Source organism: Sceloporus occidentalis, unplaced genomic scaffold, assembly GCF_023333645.1.
Source record: "Sceloporus occidentalis isolate IW3139 unplaced genomic scaffold, rSceOcc1.0.p SCAF_6, whole genome shotgun sequence".
NCBI classification, from domain to species: domain Eukaryota; kingdom Metazoa; phylum Chordata; class Lepidosauria; order Squamata; family Phrynosomatidae; genus Sceloporus; species Sceloporus occidentalis.
The window spans coordinates 111,102,448-111,116,841 of NW_028316986.1; the positions used below are offsets into that span (position 1 = coordinate 111,102,448).

At 36.9% G+C, this 14,394-nt stretch overlaps 1 protein-coding gene across 1 annotated transcript in view; it reads left to right on the forward strand.

The window, feature by feature from the left end:
- The window catches only part of ASCC3 (activating signal cointegrator 1 complex subunit 3), a 332,057-nt gene that overhangs the window by 64,404 nt on the left and 253,259 nt on the right, over positions 1-14,394 (forward strand). Inside the window, exons 9-10 of the mRNA XM_089530681.1 lie at positions 2,957-3,157; positions 3,626-3,766. Coding sequence (XP_089386807.1) covers positions 2,957-3,157; positions 3,626-3,766 — 342 coding nt within the window. The remainder of the gene's footprint in view (positions 1-2,956; positions 3,158-3,625; positions 3,767-14,394) is intronic.

Sequence of the window (14,394 nt, forward strand, 5' to 3'; positions counted from 1 at the left end):
AGATTGGTTTCTGTATATTCAATTAAGGAATCGTTTTAATGTAGATAGTAAATCACCAGGGTTGACTACAGTAAAGAATGAAATCGATGAAATCTTAATGGATAAACAGGGAAAACACATATCTAAATACTATAAAGTGCTAAAGCAAAGAGACTTAGAAAATGAAACCATTAAACATTGTATGGTGAAATGGGCACAGGACATTAAGAGTGACATTACCCTAGATGAATGGGGAAAAGCTTGGAAAGAAACAAATAAGTTTACATTGTCAGAACTACAAAGAAAATTCTATTAAAATGATGTACAGATGGCATTTATCACCAGATATAATTAATCATATATACAAAACAGGCAATAATAAATGCTGGAAGTGTGGGAAACCTGAGGGGAATCTATTCCACATGTGGTGGTCATGTACGAAAGCAAAAGAGTTCTGGAAAAGGATTCAAGAAGTAATGCAAAACATCTTACTCATAAAAATAACATTAGATCTGAAATTGTTTTTATTAAATATAACACAAAATATAAAGACTGTAAAGCTTTGTAGAATTATTTTGTATATGGTAACATGTGCAAGGATTTTATATGCACAATATTGGAAAAATGCTAATACCCCGTCTAATGAAGAATGGTTGGTTAAGCTCTACGAAGCAAAAAATATGGATATACTCTCTGCTTCTTTGAAAGGAACATCAAAAGAAAATTTAGCAAAAGAATGGAGTTGTCTTGATACATATGATAACAAGGATAATAGGAATAGATAATAAGCTTGTATTTGAGGTTTGTTGTAACAGTTAGATCTACCATGTGAACTTCTTTATTAACGGAAAAAAGGGGGAATAAACTTGTAAAGCATAGTATTTAGGTATTTCCAAATGTAAAGGAAGATGGGATAGAAGGAACAGAAAGAATAGTATTGAAACAACATATGTAGATAGATTTTTTTTGTTTCCTTTTTGTTTGTTTTTTTGTTTTTTTATTTATTCTTAGTTTTTTATTTCAGTCTTTATGTCTTCTATGTTGTCAATTAGACTGAATGAGATATATGGTTTAAGGGAAGCAATGTTAGTTATATGGTAAGCTTGGTGAATGTATTTTGTGAGTATATATGTAATATATGTGACGTAATATGTATACGTTTATATGTTTCTCTTTGCTTTTTCTTCACTTATATGTTGAACCTGTAGTTGTATGTTTTAATTGCAATAAAATCTTGATTTAAAAAAAAAAAAAAAGAAGGGACAAATCCGGGAAGAGGTGGTGGAAATCCTAGGCTGGGACAGCAGAGGGTAAAAGTGGGAATGTGAGGAGAAAGAAGTTCAGATAAATAAGGAGGGGCCAGCCCATGCAGAGCTTTAAAAGCCAACAACAAAAGCTTATACTGAATACGGAAGGGGAAGGGGAGCCAGTGAAGAGATGATAATAAAGGAAAAACATGGTCAAAGTGGCGAGCGGATGTAATAATGCATGCAGCTGAATGCTGGACAGAAATTAAAGGACGGAGATGAGGGAGAGGAAGCCCTGCCAGAAGGAGGTTACAATAATCTAGTCACAAGACCACCAGGGCATGGACCAGAGTCTTGGCAGTAGAGGCCGAGAGAAATGGACGGATTTTAGCAATGTTCTAGAGAAAGAATCTGCAGACCTTGGTCTGGGGGATACACGACAGAGAAGAATCAAAAATATTAGTAATTGCCTGTTCAAATAGAGCCTGTGAAATGTCAGATTAAATGTAAAGGAGAGGATAATTATAAATATCCATATCTAACAAATGAGCAGTATCCAATGCTGGGCTTCTGTTATTGGAACCAGAAAATGGGAAGGGACAATCTTTGTTTCTTAGATATCTCAAAAATCTGTTCTGCAGGGTTAGAAAACCCACCAGGTATGTTTTTAGGGTAGTGTAGAGGGCTAAAAGGGGGAGAAGGATGAAGATGCTCCACTGTGGTAGCACCATAACACCAATGCAAAGCTGGATTTAGATAAGTAAAAGTACCGTATATACTTGACTATAAGTCGACCTCATATATAACTCGAGGGCAGGTTTTGGGGCCATAATTAGGGATTTTGATATGATCCGTGGGTAAGTCGAGGATAAAACTGAGGAGCATGTAATGAAGGGTGTAAAGGATGAAGCAAAGGAAAACAATGCCAAAAAACTTAAAAAATCCTGCAGGCATAACTATTTGTGCTCATACTAAAGATTGGATGGATGAGAGACTAGAAGGGAGCCAGAGCTTCCAGGGCAGATTAAACTCTTGCCTTTCAAGATATATATCTACATATCTATATATCTATGACTTAAAATACGGTACTTACATTGACCCATGAATCTCAGGTTTTTGGGGTCACTTTTTCAACCTAAATTTCTATATATACATGAGTATATACAGTAACTGTTTTTTGAGATATAAAAATAAGGATTAAAAATGTTGAAGTTAAACAGAAAAAACTGTTTAGTTATTTTTTTTTTTTAAAAAATATATATATATACTCCCTTTCCTTATTTATAATGTTCAATTATGTCGAGTGAGCAAAGTCCAGCCCATGGCCCATCTGTGACCCCAGGCCTGTTTCTGTGGCTCCCAGGGGTCTAAATGCCCCAAAATGTGAAGGGTATATTCACCACACATTTGCCTTCCTTGGCAATCTAGGCTCAGGAGAGGGCTTTTTTGAAACGGGAATTGAATTCTGCTCACTTTTTATTCTTAGGTGGGCCTAAAAACATAGCTAAAATACTCCCCTACAGCCGTTAGAGGGTGTTTGAGAGCAGTTCTTTTATGGAGGTGTGTACATGGGGGCGGGGTTCATCTAAGGTCTACTCAGGAGCTATTGCAGCCCTATAGTCTTTCACAGTTGCCCACTCCAAATTATATATTCCCTTTGTTCCCTACTAGCAGTGAATGTGGTATTTTGATCACCAAAGTGTCTCTTTCTTATTTGGACTTTCTTGCAGATTGGACAACTTGCATTCCAGGGCATGAAAAGATTAAATCGAATCCAGTCCATTGTTTTTGAAACTGCTTACAACACAAATGAGAACATGCTAATCTGTGCACCTACCGGGGCAGGGAAAACTAATATTGCCATGTTAACTGTTCTACATGAAATCCGCCAGCATGTTCAACAGGGAGTTATCAAAAAGGATGAATTTAAGGTAGGATCTGCTTTTTATCCTGTAAGTTAACGGCAGTGACAGAATCCTCCATATTTGTATGAATTCAAGAAGGACATTGAGTTTTCTCCAGGTCACATGGTAGTGGAGCCTGGACTCTCTTGATTGATTTAATTGCTACCATGTGGTATTTTTTCTGCTATGAAAGCTTATTATCCATGTGAAAACCTTTAAAATGTATTTAGCTTTCATATGAAACCAATTTTCCAAATGATAAGCTTGTATATCAGAAAGTCTGGTGTGTTTTTTTTAAATAGCCACATACTTATCTAGTACCAATAGCTAGCTACTTTCCATATACTGCTGTTAAGGTATTTCTCTCTTCCCTGTTTGCTGTGTAAATGCTAGGGATCATATTTCACAATAAATTGTGATTTGTATCAGTTGCTTTGAAACCCACAGTTTTGTACACTTTGCTCATTTATCAAACTGGTGTGCTTTTTGGTGCAGATTGTTTATGTTGCTCCTATGAAGGCCTTGGCAGCTGAAATGACAAATTACTTCAGCAAGCGTCTGGAGCCACTAGGCATCACAGTAAAGGAGCTGACTGGAGATATGCAGTTGTCGAAAAGTGAAATTCTACGGACACAGGTATGCTGTATGGCAGACATAAATAGCTACATCACTGCAAGCAGTGGTGCAACAAGGCAGCATAAGAAAATAACTAAAGCATACCTTGTAAAAGCAACAGTTTTCAAAGTTTGCTTCCTTAAGTGTAACATTGATGTTTTTGCCAAAGATGGTGGGTGAACTCATCATTATTGCAGAGCACTAGCCAACATTGTTGTCATTGCCCTGTAGGAACTGAGAATAGACAAACTACATCCCTGTGCATGTGCTACTGCTTAGAGCATTTAGTAGACATGGGCAAACTATTGTAGCCCAGTAAAGCTCATCTAGTCTTTTCACAGGGGAACAAAGAAACCTTGGAAAATCTCAAAACCTTTTGAAAAATGGCTGTGTATATTGCATGACTACCCTTAGTGTTTTTGCACTGGTATATCTAAGTTAAAATGGTGAGCAGATTTGATCGAATGCTAAATGCATGAAGCATAGGATTTCCATATGCTCCTTCCAGTGCCTGATCTTCCAGTGCTGGCCTATGGCTGGGGGAAATGTGAAAATGATGTCCTGCTGAACAGGGAAGGTGGGTAGTATTCTAAGAGTATATGATAATGAGAATTTTGTATTAAGAATCAACTTGCTCAGTAAATTTCATCTAGTCTTCCAGTTTTGAATGAATGGCAGCCAGCCAAAGCTTCCTGGAAATACATGAGAATGTCTTGCTTATTTGTTTATGGTTATCTAATAATCGTATGCCATTTTTAAGCATTGAGCTTACCTAGCTAGAAGCTGTTGATAAACCCCTTCTCTCTAGATTCGAGAGATCATTTCCCAAATGATACCCAAACTATTTATTGTCTTTCTTGCATTCTTTAGGCAGTGAATTCTGGAAGTTAATTATGCATTGTGTGAAGGAACATATTGCCCTTTTCTTTGTTCTGAACTTATTGGCAATCAATTTAATTGAATGACCCTGAGTGCTTTATCTTTAATAAAATAATTTCTCTTCTGCACTGTTTGTACATTTCTCATAACTTCCTCTATTATATGTTTTCCAGCTTGCTCTTTTTTTCTTCTTAATAAAGTAAAAAGTGTAAATCTGTCTTTGAAGGAAAGAGGCATAAAAATTCTTGATCTCTTGTATGTTGGAAAAATGGATTCCACTAACATTTTCTTTCCTTCACACTTCTGCCTTTACCTTGAGGTATAGTGTGTGTGTGGGGGGGGAGGCATTAGTGGGGCTGGAAATTTTAAAATGGAGTTATTCCACCCCTTTTCCATCTTCTTCTCTGGCAAATACAGAACAGTCTACTTTCTTTTATGTCTTATTTTCTAAGCTCTTATTTCATTTAATTCAATTTCTTGTCTAACCCACCATTCTCCTGGTATGGGATTCAGTGCATCAATAGTACAGAAATAATTCTAATTCTTCTTTTAACAAAAAGTACCTTCAAAATAGACATTTTAAAGCAGATATAACATTTATTTATTATTATTTATGATTTATGATGTATATTATATTTATATTATGATAATATTTGCATGACTTCCACATAAAAATATTTTACCAATCACTTTTAAACTTTTATTGTGCAATTCGAAAAACAAAACAAAACAACCTTTTATTTGACATATTTTCTTTTTAGGCTATTTCTGTGGGGTTACTCATATGGCGACTGTTTTAACCCATGAGCAAAATGAGTTGTGTTAAAAAAACAAAAAAACAAAATAGAAGTCTTTGGGTTTTTTCTGTTACTTATTTTTTATGTTTGAAGCTTCCCACAGCACAAAAGGAAAGAAAGTTGAGTACTGATATGTGTTTGTATTAGAATCACTTTCCATTCTGACTTTTGGGATACTGACTTGTGTTGGCATGGCATATGATTATAATGACTACATGGTCAGATATCTTATTCGCTAGGTGGTGCTGACAGTAATAGGGTTATGGATAAGGTTTTCAATGTCTGAAAGCATCCTAATTCTTACAGGATGTGAGCAGTATCTGTAAATAGTCCTTTTTTTCATATTCTAAATATTGAATACCATCCAAGGTATAGTTATGTTGCATTTTACTTTATGTTTAGAACTTTGCTATCTTTAAAACACCCTGCAAAATAATTTATTTAAAAAGGGAGATCCATTAAAATGATTAGTAAACAACTAATTTATGGAATTGTATGGAAACAATTAAAAGAGCAGTAAAATGAAACATGTATCAAATTGTAGAAATGGCATGAATATTTAGACTCTCCTATAGCCTAATGAGGGAGGGAAAGGTGGTCACTTGGATGTAAAAGGAGACATACATTACAGAAGGCAATAATATAATTTTATATTTATTTATTTATATTTGCCTTAGTGTCACCATAAGTCAGAAGCAATTTGAAGGCACACAGTAACAACAAACTATATAGGATCTTGGGCATAGGGTTTTTACAGGGGTTTTGTTTTGCTTATACAGTTTGTCCCTCTGTATTCACAGCTTTGGCACTTGCGGTGCCAAAAACCCCATGAATATGGAGGGACAACTGTACTTCTACAGTCTCTGGGGTTCTCCCGTGCTTGCTGGTATCTTAACTTGTTTTGTAGTGGTAATGTCTTCAGTCCATTTGTAGTAGCACTCCCACTTGAGTTTCTTGTTAGAGAGATTGATAGAGAGGACACATCAGCTCTCCCCAGAGTTGGTAACTGTAACTGGGTGAAGCTCAGTAGTTCTAAAGGACTGTAGGCATGAGGCTCCAGTGTTTGAAAGAGTTTTCATATAGTATGGTGGCTACCAGATTTGACTGCAAATTGGAAAACCTCTGATTCAAATTGTGCCTGTACTGTGAACTTGATTGATGGTCTTAGAGAAGCCACAGCATCTCAGCTTTAACCTCCATATACACTATGGCAATAAGATATCTGTTTCACTTTACAGGGTTGTTGTAAGGCTTACAATAGTGCAATGTATAGGAAGTATTATGAGCATTCCAGATGTGCTGTTTTAAAACTTTGTTTTTGAATTGATGTAGAAGCTTTTGGAATCACTTGAAGGGGGTGGGACTTTGATATATACAAAGCCCCCAAATATATAAAAAGGAGATGCCCCATCATTCCAGGGACTGGAAGAGTGACACACAACACAATAAATGTGTGTTGGGGCAGAGAGTATCTGTCAGGGTAAGCTGAGATTTAAAATAAATGGATCAGCTTGTTTTTCTCCTCCAGATCTTTTTATGCACTACATAAGCCTTCAGAGGTAGTCTGTTCGTATTATTTCCTCGCCAAGTGTTGGAAAATCTGGGTTGGTGAATTAGCTTCCAGAAGCTCATTTATAGAAGTTTTCGGTAAAGATCTGGGCAACTGCTGCATTAATGTCTAATTTAACAAGATTTGTGGTAAGCACACTTATGAGACAGATGTTGATGTAGTTTATTATGTTATCGTATCATATAAACTGTGAATTGGAGACCTCAATAAATCCCTAATGAGAGTCAGTAGCACAGCTCCCACATATAACTAGTTTACTATTTTGGAAAAATATACTTAGTTTATGTGAGGCAATATTTCAGTGAAGTGGGTGTTTCTCTATTTGCTGTTGTGTTTCTTTTCTTGGTAATAGCTTGGAGACCTGAGCAGAATGGGATCTGATTGCCCTTGTGATGACGTGTAGGAGAAAGAAGCTAAGTAGACAATATATGAGTGCCATAGCTGAATAGGGCGAGTAGTGCTCAGGGTGGCAAATGACATTAGGACCTTTTGAGATGTATAGATGAACACCCTAATGGGCTCTTTCAACATCAGAAACTTGAGTCATGATGTCTTTAACCCCCCCCCCCCCAATCAGTCCTAATAGAGGGAAGAAAAACGCTCTTTCCTACCCCGTTCTTGAGTAATAAATGGAACTGTGCTGTTTTGACAGGAGAGGGTCTTTCATTTGGTTGGCATGCATATTTAGAATATGGCAGAGATAAAATTAATAAAGTATTTAATAATCATTTGTTTAAGAAGGCCATTTTTAAGAATCTGGAAAAAGTACAGACTTAGAATTGCTCCTGAAATCTCCCTCTGGATTTCAACTTTGGAAGCCTTTCATAGAAAAGAAAGTTTAATAGATAACAATTGGCTAATATATGAGAGAGTTTAGAAAAAACAGGCTGGAACATATTTTAATTAAAATCCCAAGTAGAATTAGAAGAAGGAAGTATAAAATGACAATGGTATGTATACAGGAAATCACATGCAAGGTTTAAAATGGATGAGAACAGTAAAGGATATATATATAATAGATATATAATATAGATATATAATAGGTGTTGGAAATGTGGTATAGTTCCGGGAATCTTCTTTCATTGTTGGTAGACTTGTTGAATGGCAAATAAATACTGGAAAAAGGTCAATGATGGAATAAGCAATGTTTTGGACACCAAGATACAAATGTTATCAGAATGTTATCTCTTAGGCATAGTTGAAGAAAGAACAGAAAGAAAATCTGGCAAAATACCATATTATTTAACAACAGTTAGATTTGCGTTCACTCAGAAATGGAAGGCTAAAGATATTCCAAATGAGGAAGATTGGTTTTTTTAAAATTACACGAAGGCATAGAAATGGACAAGCTAACCCAGATACTGAAGAATGAATCAATACATACAATTTATGAAGAATGGAAGCCATTATAGGTTTTTTGGTTGAAAAACGTAGAATAGGTATATTAGAAATGTAGGTGGAGAGAAATAAAAGATTTGTAGAAATGAAAGCTATGAAGACTGTAGTTTGAATTTTTTAAGTCTTTTCTGTTTAGGGAATGAACTGGAGGGGGCAATGGAGGAAGTCAATGAGTATGGATGGAAAGGATTAAGGATGTATTAAAACAGTGGCTCCCAAATTTGAACCGCCATTGTTTTGGATTTCAGTTCCCAGAGGCCCTAGCCAGCATGGCCAACAGTCAGGAAGTCCAGAACATCTGAAAGATCAAGGTTTGGGAACCATTGTTAAAAGGTTTCAGTATGTGAGGATATGAATGAGGGGTGTTTGGAAAAAGAACAAGAAAAAGAAGATTGAAGAGGAATGTGGTATGAAAAATGAGGAAGACAATAGGAAGTGTGAGTTGAGAAAGAGTGGTGGTTTGGAAAGAGAGGTGAAGAATGGACAAAGGGGATGTAGAAGGTTTAAGAAGGTGTAATGAATGGGGAATGTGGGAAAATCCCCTTACATGTTGTGCAAAGGCATAAAATGTTTGTTTTCACTCTATTGCTAGACCAGTGGTCTCCAAAATATTTTAGGCTACCCCTCCTCTTCTTGCATGACAACCCTAGTGCCTTCTAGTGCCTATTTCCTGGTATTAGGTGTACTTTTCTACTGCACATTTAAAACAACCAATCTTGTTTGCTGCTCCCTTTGTACCCAGTCACCCTGGGGGAGCAACTAAGCAGCTGGCTGAGCAAAGACTGAAAAGCCTCTCACCTGTGCCAGCCTTGTGGCAAGGGCCACTGTAGCCAAGAGGATTGTCAGACTCTGCTCAGTCAGCTGCCCTGTTGCTGTTCCCAAGGTGACCAGGTGCAAAGGAAAAAGCTTGACTCCAGCAAGGAAGGACTCTTAATGCTTCTTTATCGGGGCAGACAGAGGCATAGTTGGTATATGTGTAGGTGGTTTACAGAGACCACATTCTCTGGACTAGAGACTGTCATGGATGGGGAAAGGGATATGTTTTAACTACAGGTACCTTGATTGATTGATGATTGATTGATGGAACTACAGGTACCAGTCCAAAGCAAAGGCCTCTTTCCAAGAATCATCACCTGATACTGTCCCCCATCTTTTCCCGGAGATATGTCTTCCCCACACAGCTTCAAGTGTTGCCAACTCCACCTCCAAACATTGTTTCTTCTGTTATCACTCCTCTCAACCTTTTCTGATGAAAGAGAAGAGTAGCTTCAGTGTAGCTCCAACCTGCCAGCAAAGCTCACAAAGCTTAAGCACGGTCCCAAATTTGAACACTCTGTTTTTTGCTGCTTCTCCCCTGCTGCCACATGCTCTCACTCCTCATTCCAGTCAGTCAGTCTGTCCCAAAATGACACCACTCCGAGCCACAGAAATAATGGCTGCACCCAAGCCTTGCTAGAGTTTCCCAACCACCACTACTCACAAAAGACTTGGCATGGACAGGGAAAGAGTAGGTGATACCGCTATACAAAGTGATCAGCGAAGCTTTGTGTGGTTTTAAAGGATTCTTAAAAGAAGTTTTATCCCCACCTTCATCCCCACCATGGTCGTAAAGGCTGCTTATTCCCCTTGTCTTTCTTGCACACCAATTTTTTGACTGAACCCCCCCTCCCCCATTGACCTCTTTTCCCCTGAATGGCACCCCTGGATCTTTCCACCGCCCCTGTCCATTTTGGAAATCACTGTGCTAGACGAATACATACCACATCATACCACACAGGTTATCCACCTCTCCCACAGTCAGGGCTGTGGCACTTCGATGAGCTGCAGTGTTGTAAAAGTGAAGAGAGGGCAATTTGTAACTCAGGCATTTGGTTTGCCTAATGTGTTTTAATGCTAGCTGATTTTTCAAGCTGCTAGATGTTTTGGAATAAAGACTTTTGGCCACAAATGGCAGCAGCTGGAAGCAGAGAGGGGGTGCTGTCATGATTTTGATGAGCAGGCTTTCTGAAGGCAAGTAAGGTTTCAGCAAATGCAGACCCTGACGTTAGCAGGAAAAGTACCCTATTAAAAGTGTTTTACTTGAAAAGAAGAAAAAATTGCAACAATACTTGTATTTTTTCCTCATCATAACTAGGTGGAGAAAAAATTTAATGCTGAACATTTTGCACACCTGCAGTGCTTCAGAATCAGAATATTTGCTTTTGATCAACGTTTGCTCAGGGATCTGTAACAATACCAGAAGACATCAAGAGTCTGTTACTAATAAAGAATAAAGCTTGTTCCTTTTCTTTGCTGGGAAATGTCTTCCAACATTTCTCAGTGGCAGCTATGATAAAAAGTAATTTCTTTTATTCACCAGGAATAAAGGTATGCCCTATTTAAAACTAGATTCTTTCCTCCCTTAAATGAAGTACAATTGGAAATATAAGAACGTTTGCCTTCTTTTTCAAATGTAGCACAATGTACCCAAAGGTTGGTAGTGGTGTTCAGGGGTGGCGATACTTACAAAAATGTATAGCTCTCTTTAGAGAGCTGAATTTTCTTTTCATATGCAATCATTTCTGTAATCGGAAGACTTCCTTGTCTCACACTGAGTTATCCCCTTATGGATTTTTCTTTATAGTTGAGTGATTTATATGCCCCAGAACAAAGTGTTACTTCCCACTTCATTGTAATTTTGTCTTCAGGGTGGAATTCCATGTTGGAAAATCTACTCCCTTGCCCACCCCAAAATACCTTCTAGCAGAGATGCTTTTATGTCACTCTTCTATGTGTGTAAATGTTATACAAATTACAGAAACAAAGTCTCGGGTGAGTCTTAAGCAGAAAAGTGGAAAAGGCACTATGTCAGAGAATTTCTGTATTGAGGGACATATGGGAAACTCTTGGAACCAACTAGAGGGCAATGTATCTCTGTTTGGTGCTAGAGCACTCTGCACTTTAGAAACCTGCCATTCTGCAGAGCTCTGTCTCCCAGGAAGTGAAGGCTTTTGGCAAAGTTTTTCCTATGCTTCTGCTTTATCTATGATTAAAGTGAGTGAGTATGTATTATCATAATTACCATTATCATCATCACCTATTTTTATCATCTATATTACACCATTGATGCACATGCTTTACAAGTAAAACAGTAACAGTAAGCAGGTCTAAAATATACACAAGCACGCACACAGGGGAAGAATGGAGTAATGCAAATATAAAACTATACAACACAATTATATAACTATAAATATAGCAAAGTGACAAATCCATATCTGTATCATCAGATAGGAATACATTTTGATTTAATAATAATAATAATAATAATAATATTTATTATTTATACCCCGCTCTTCAGCCAAAAGGCTATCAGAGTGGCTTACAAATTGTTAATTAGACATTTCCCTGTGCTCAGGCTTACACTCTAAAGAGACAATACATAAAAAGAAAAGAGATTTCCACATTATCTAAAAACACAAGATAGCAAAAAAATTCTTTATGCAATCTGGGCCTAAAATATTATTGTGCTTAGCCATTTGGGTAGGATTTTGTGATAGCCACTGATAACCATTGTTTATAGGTCTGCTCAGGGCTGATCTAGATAAATATCATATTGCATTTGCATATAAATAAATAATAAATAATAGAGTAGTTATACCCCCTCTCTTCAGCCAAGAGGCTATCAAAGTGGCTTACATTTTTTAAAATTAGACATTTGCGTGGCTGTGGAAGTAGTTTTATTTAAATGATAGCTGACAAGGCCCTGATTGATGTTGTGATCATGGGGAGAGAGGAATTACCATATATACTCGACTGTAAGTCGAGAAATTTGTGCCCCAAAATATCTGGGCATATGGCTGACAAATAATTTGAATTTATACGAAAATAATTATAAAGACAAATGGAAGGAGATACAGAAAGACCTGCTGAAATGGAACAACCTAAACCTGTCAATTCTAGGTAGAATTGCTCTTATAAAAATGTCTATTCTCCCCAAGCTCATGTTTTTATTTTATAACTTGTCAATCATTACTAAGGAAGAGTTAATACTGCAATGGGAAAAGGAATTGAAAAAGTTTATTTGGAAAGGGGGAAAACCAAGGATAAAGTGGGATGTGTTAAAAGATAGCAAAGAGAGAGGGGGTTGTGCAATGCCAGATTTAAGATTATACATGTGGGCTAACAAGTTGTGTTGGATCCAAGAGTGGATTAAATTAGAAAACTTAGACCTTTTGAATTTGGAAGGGATGGATCTAAAATATGGATGGCACACATATCTACTATATAAAGATCAGGTACCATCTAAGGACTTTCTGAACCATTCTATAAGGAAAGCTCTTTTGTCTACATGGGATAAGGTGAGAGTAATATTCTACAATAAACTACCACTTTGGACATCAATTCAAGAAGCCTTCAGGTATAACAGGAAAAATGATCAGAAATGGCAGACTTATAAAGAACTAACGAAAGTGGAGAAAAAGGGAGAAATCAAATTAAAAGAAAGAGAAGAATTAAACAAAGGGGGTTACAATTTAAATTGGCTTGAGTATGCACAGATCAAATCAAAGTTTAAAGAGAATATCAAGAAAAGAGGGATAGAAACAGTGATAAATGAATTAGATATAATATGATGGAAACAGGAAAGAAAGAAAACATCAAAATTTTATAAAGTTCTACTAAATAGAGCCCTAGAAAAAGAAACAATAAAAGAAAACATGATACGATGGGCACAAGACATTGGACATCCAATTGCTTATGAGGATTGGCAAAAATCATGGAAAAAAACAAATAGCTTTACTGCCTCTCAAGCCTTAAAAGAAAACCATCTAAAAATCACAAACAGATGGTACCTTATGTCACCGGAATTTTATTTATTAAACATGTTACCGACCACAGATATAAAAGCAGAAAAACAAATACTGGAGAGTACTATTATATTTGGTGACGGCAGCGAGATTGGTTATTGCCCAAAATTGGAAAAGCAATAAACCACTATTTTTGGAGGAATGGATGATAAAATTACAAGAAATGAAAGAAATGGACAGATTTACAATGCTGGTAAATAATAGGTCTGAAAATGAGTGGAAAAAAGAATGGTATCCAGTACTCAAACTCTGGAGGGAATCACTCGACATCAAGAAAGACCTGTTGATATAATTTATGACGTGATGTTATCGGTATAAAACGTGGTTATAAAGTGCAAGAACACAAGAGGTTTTTTTAAGTATTAAGGGTAACCTTTAATGGTATGGAAGATACACTAACCGTGTTTAGTATGCTTGTTTATGTGCTATACGTGTTTATTTGTACATGTTCTTTTTTCTTTCTTCTATGTGTATGATTGTATAATTATTATAAGGAAAATAAAAAACATATATACCGTATATATAATAAAAAAAGATTTAAAAATTGCCCCTAAAATTTTGGGGTAGACTTATAGAAGGGTCAGTAGATCAGCAGTGCTTAGGAGGGTTCTAAAGCAAGCAAGCCTGCCACCCCAATCTCCATTGAACACCAATTCCTTACCCCTCCAGTCCGTTTTGCAAGCCTTTGCTTCCTAGTTGAAAAACTCCCTGTTTAAAAGCACTTGCGTCTCTCTCTGCTCCATTTTGCAAGCCTCTGCTTCCTATGGAAAAAAAACCTCTCCATTTAAATCCAATTGCTTCTCTCTTGCTCTGTTTTTCAGTTGCTTCTCTTTCTGTTGCCTTTTGCAAGCCCTGGCTTCCATGGAAAAACGTCTCCATTTAAATTCAATTGCTTCTTTCTCTGCCCCATTTTGCAAGCCCTGGCTTCCCATGGAAAAGCCTCTCCATTTAAATCCAATTGCTTCTTTCTTGCTCTGTTTTGCAATTACTTCTCTTCTGCTCCCTTTTGCAAGCCCTGGCTTTCCATGGAAAACCCTCAATTTATATCCGATTTTTTTCTTTCTCTGCCCTGTTTTGCAAGACCTGGCTTCTCATGGGAAAACCTCCCCATTTAAATCCAGTTGCTTCTTTCTCTTCCCCGTTTTGCAAGACCTGGCTTCC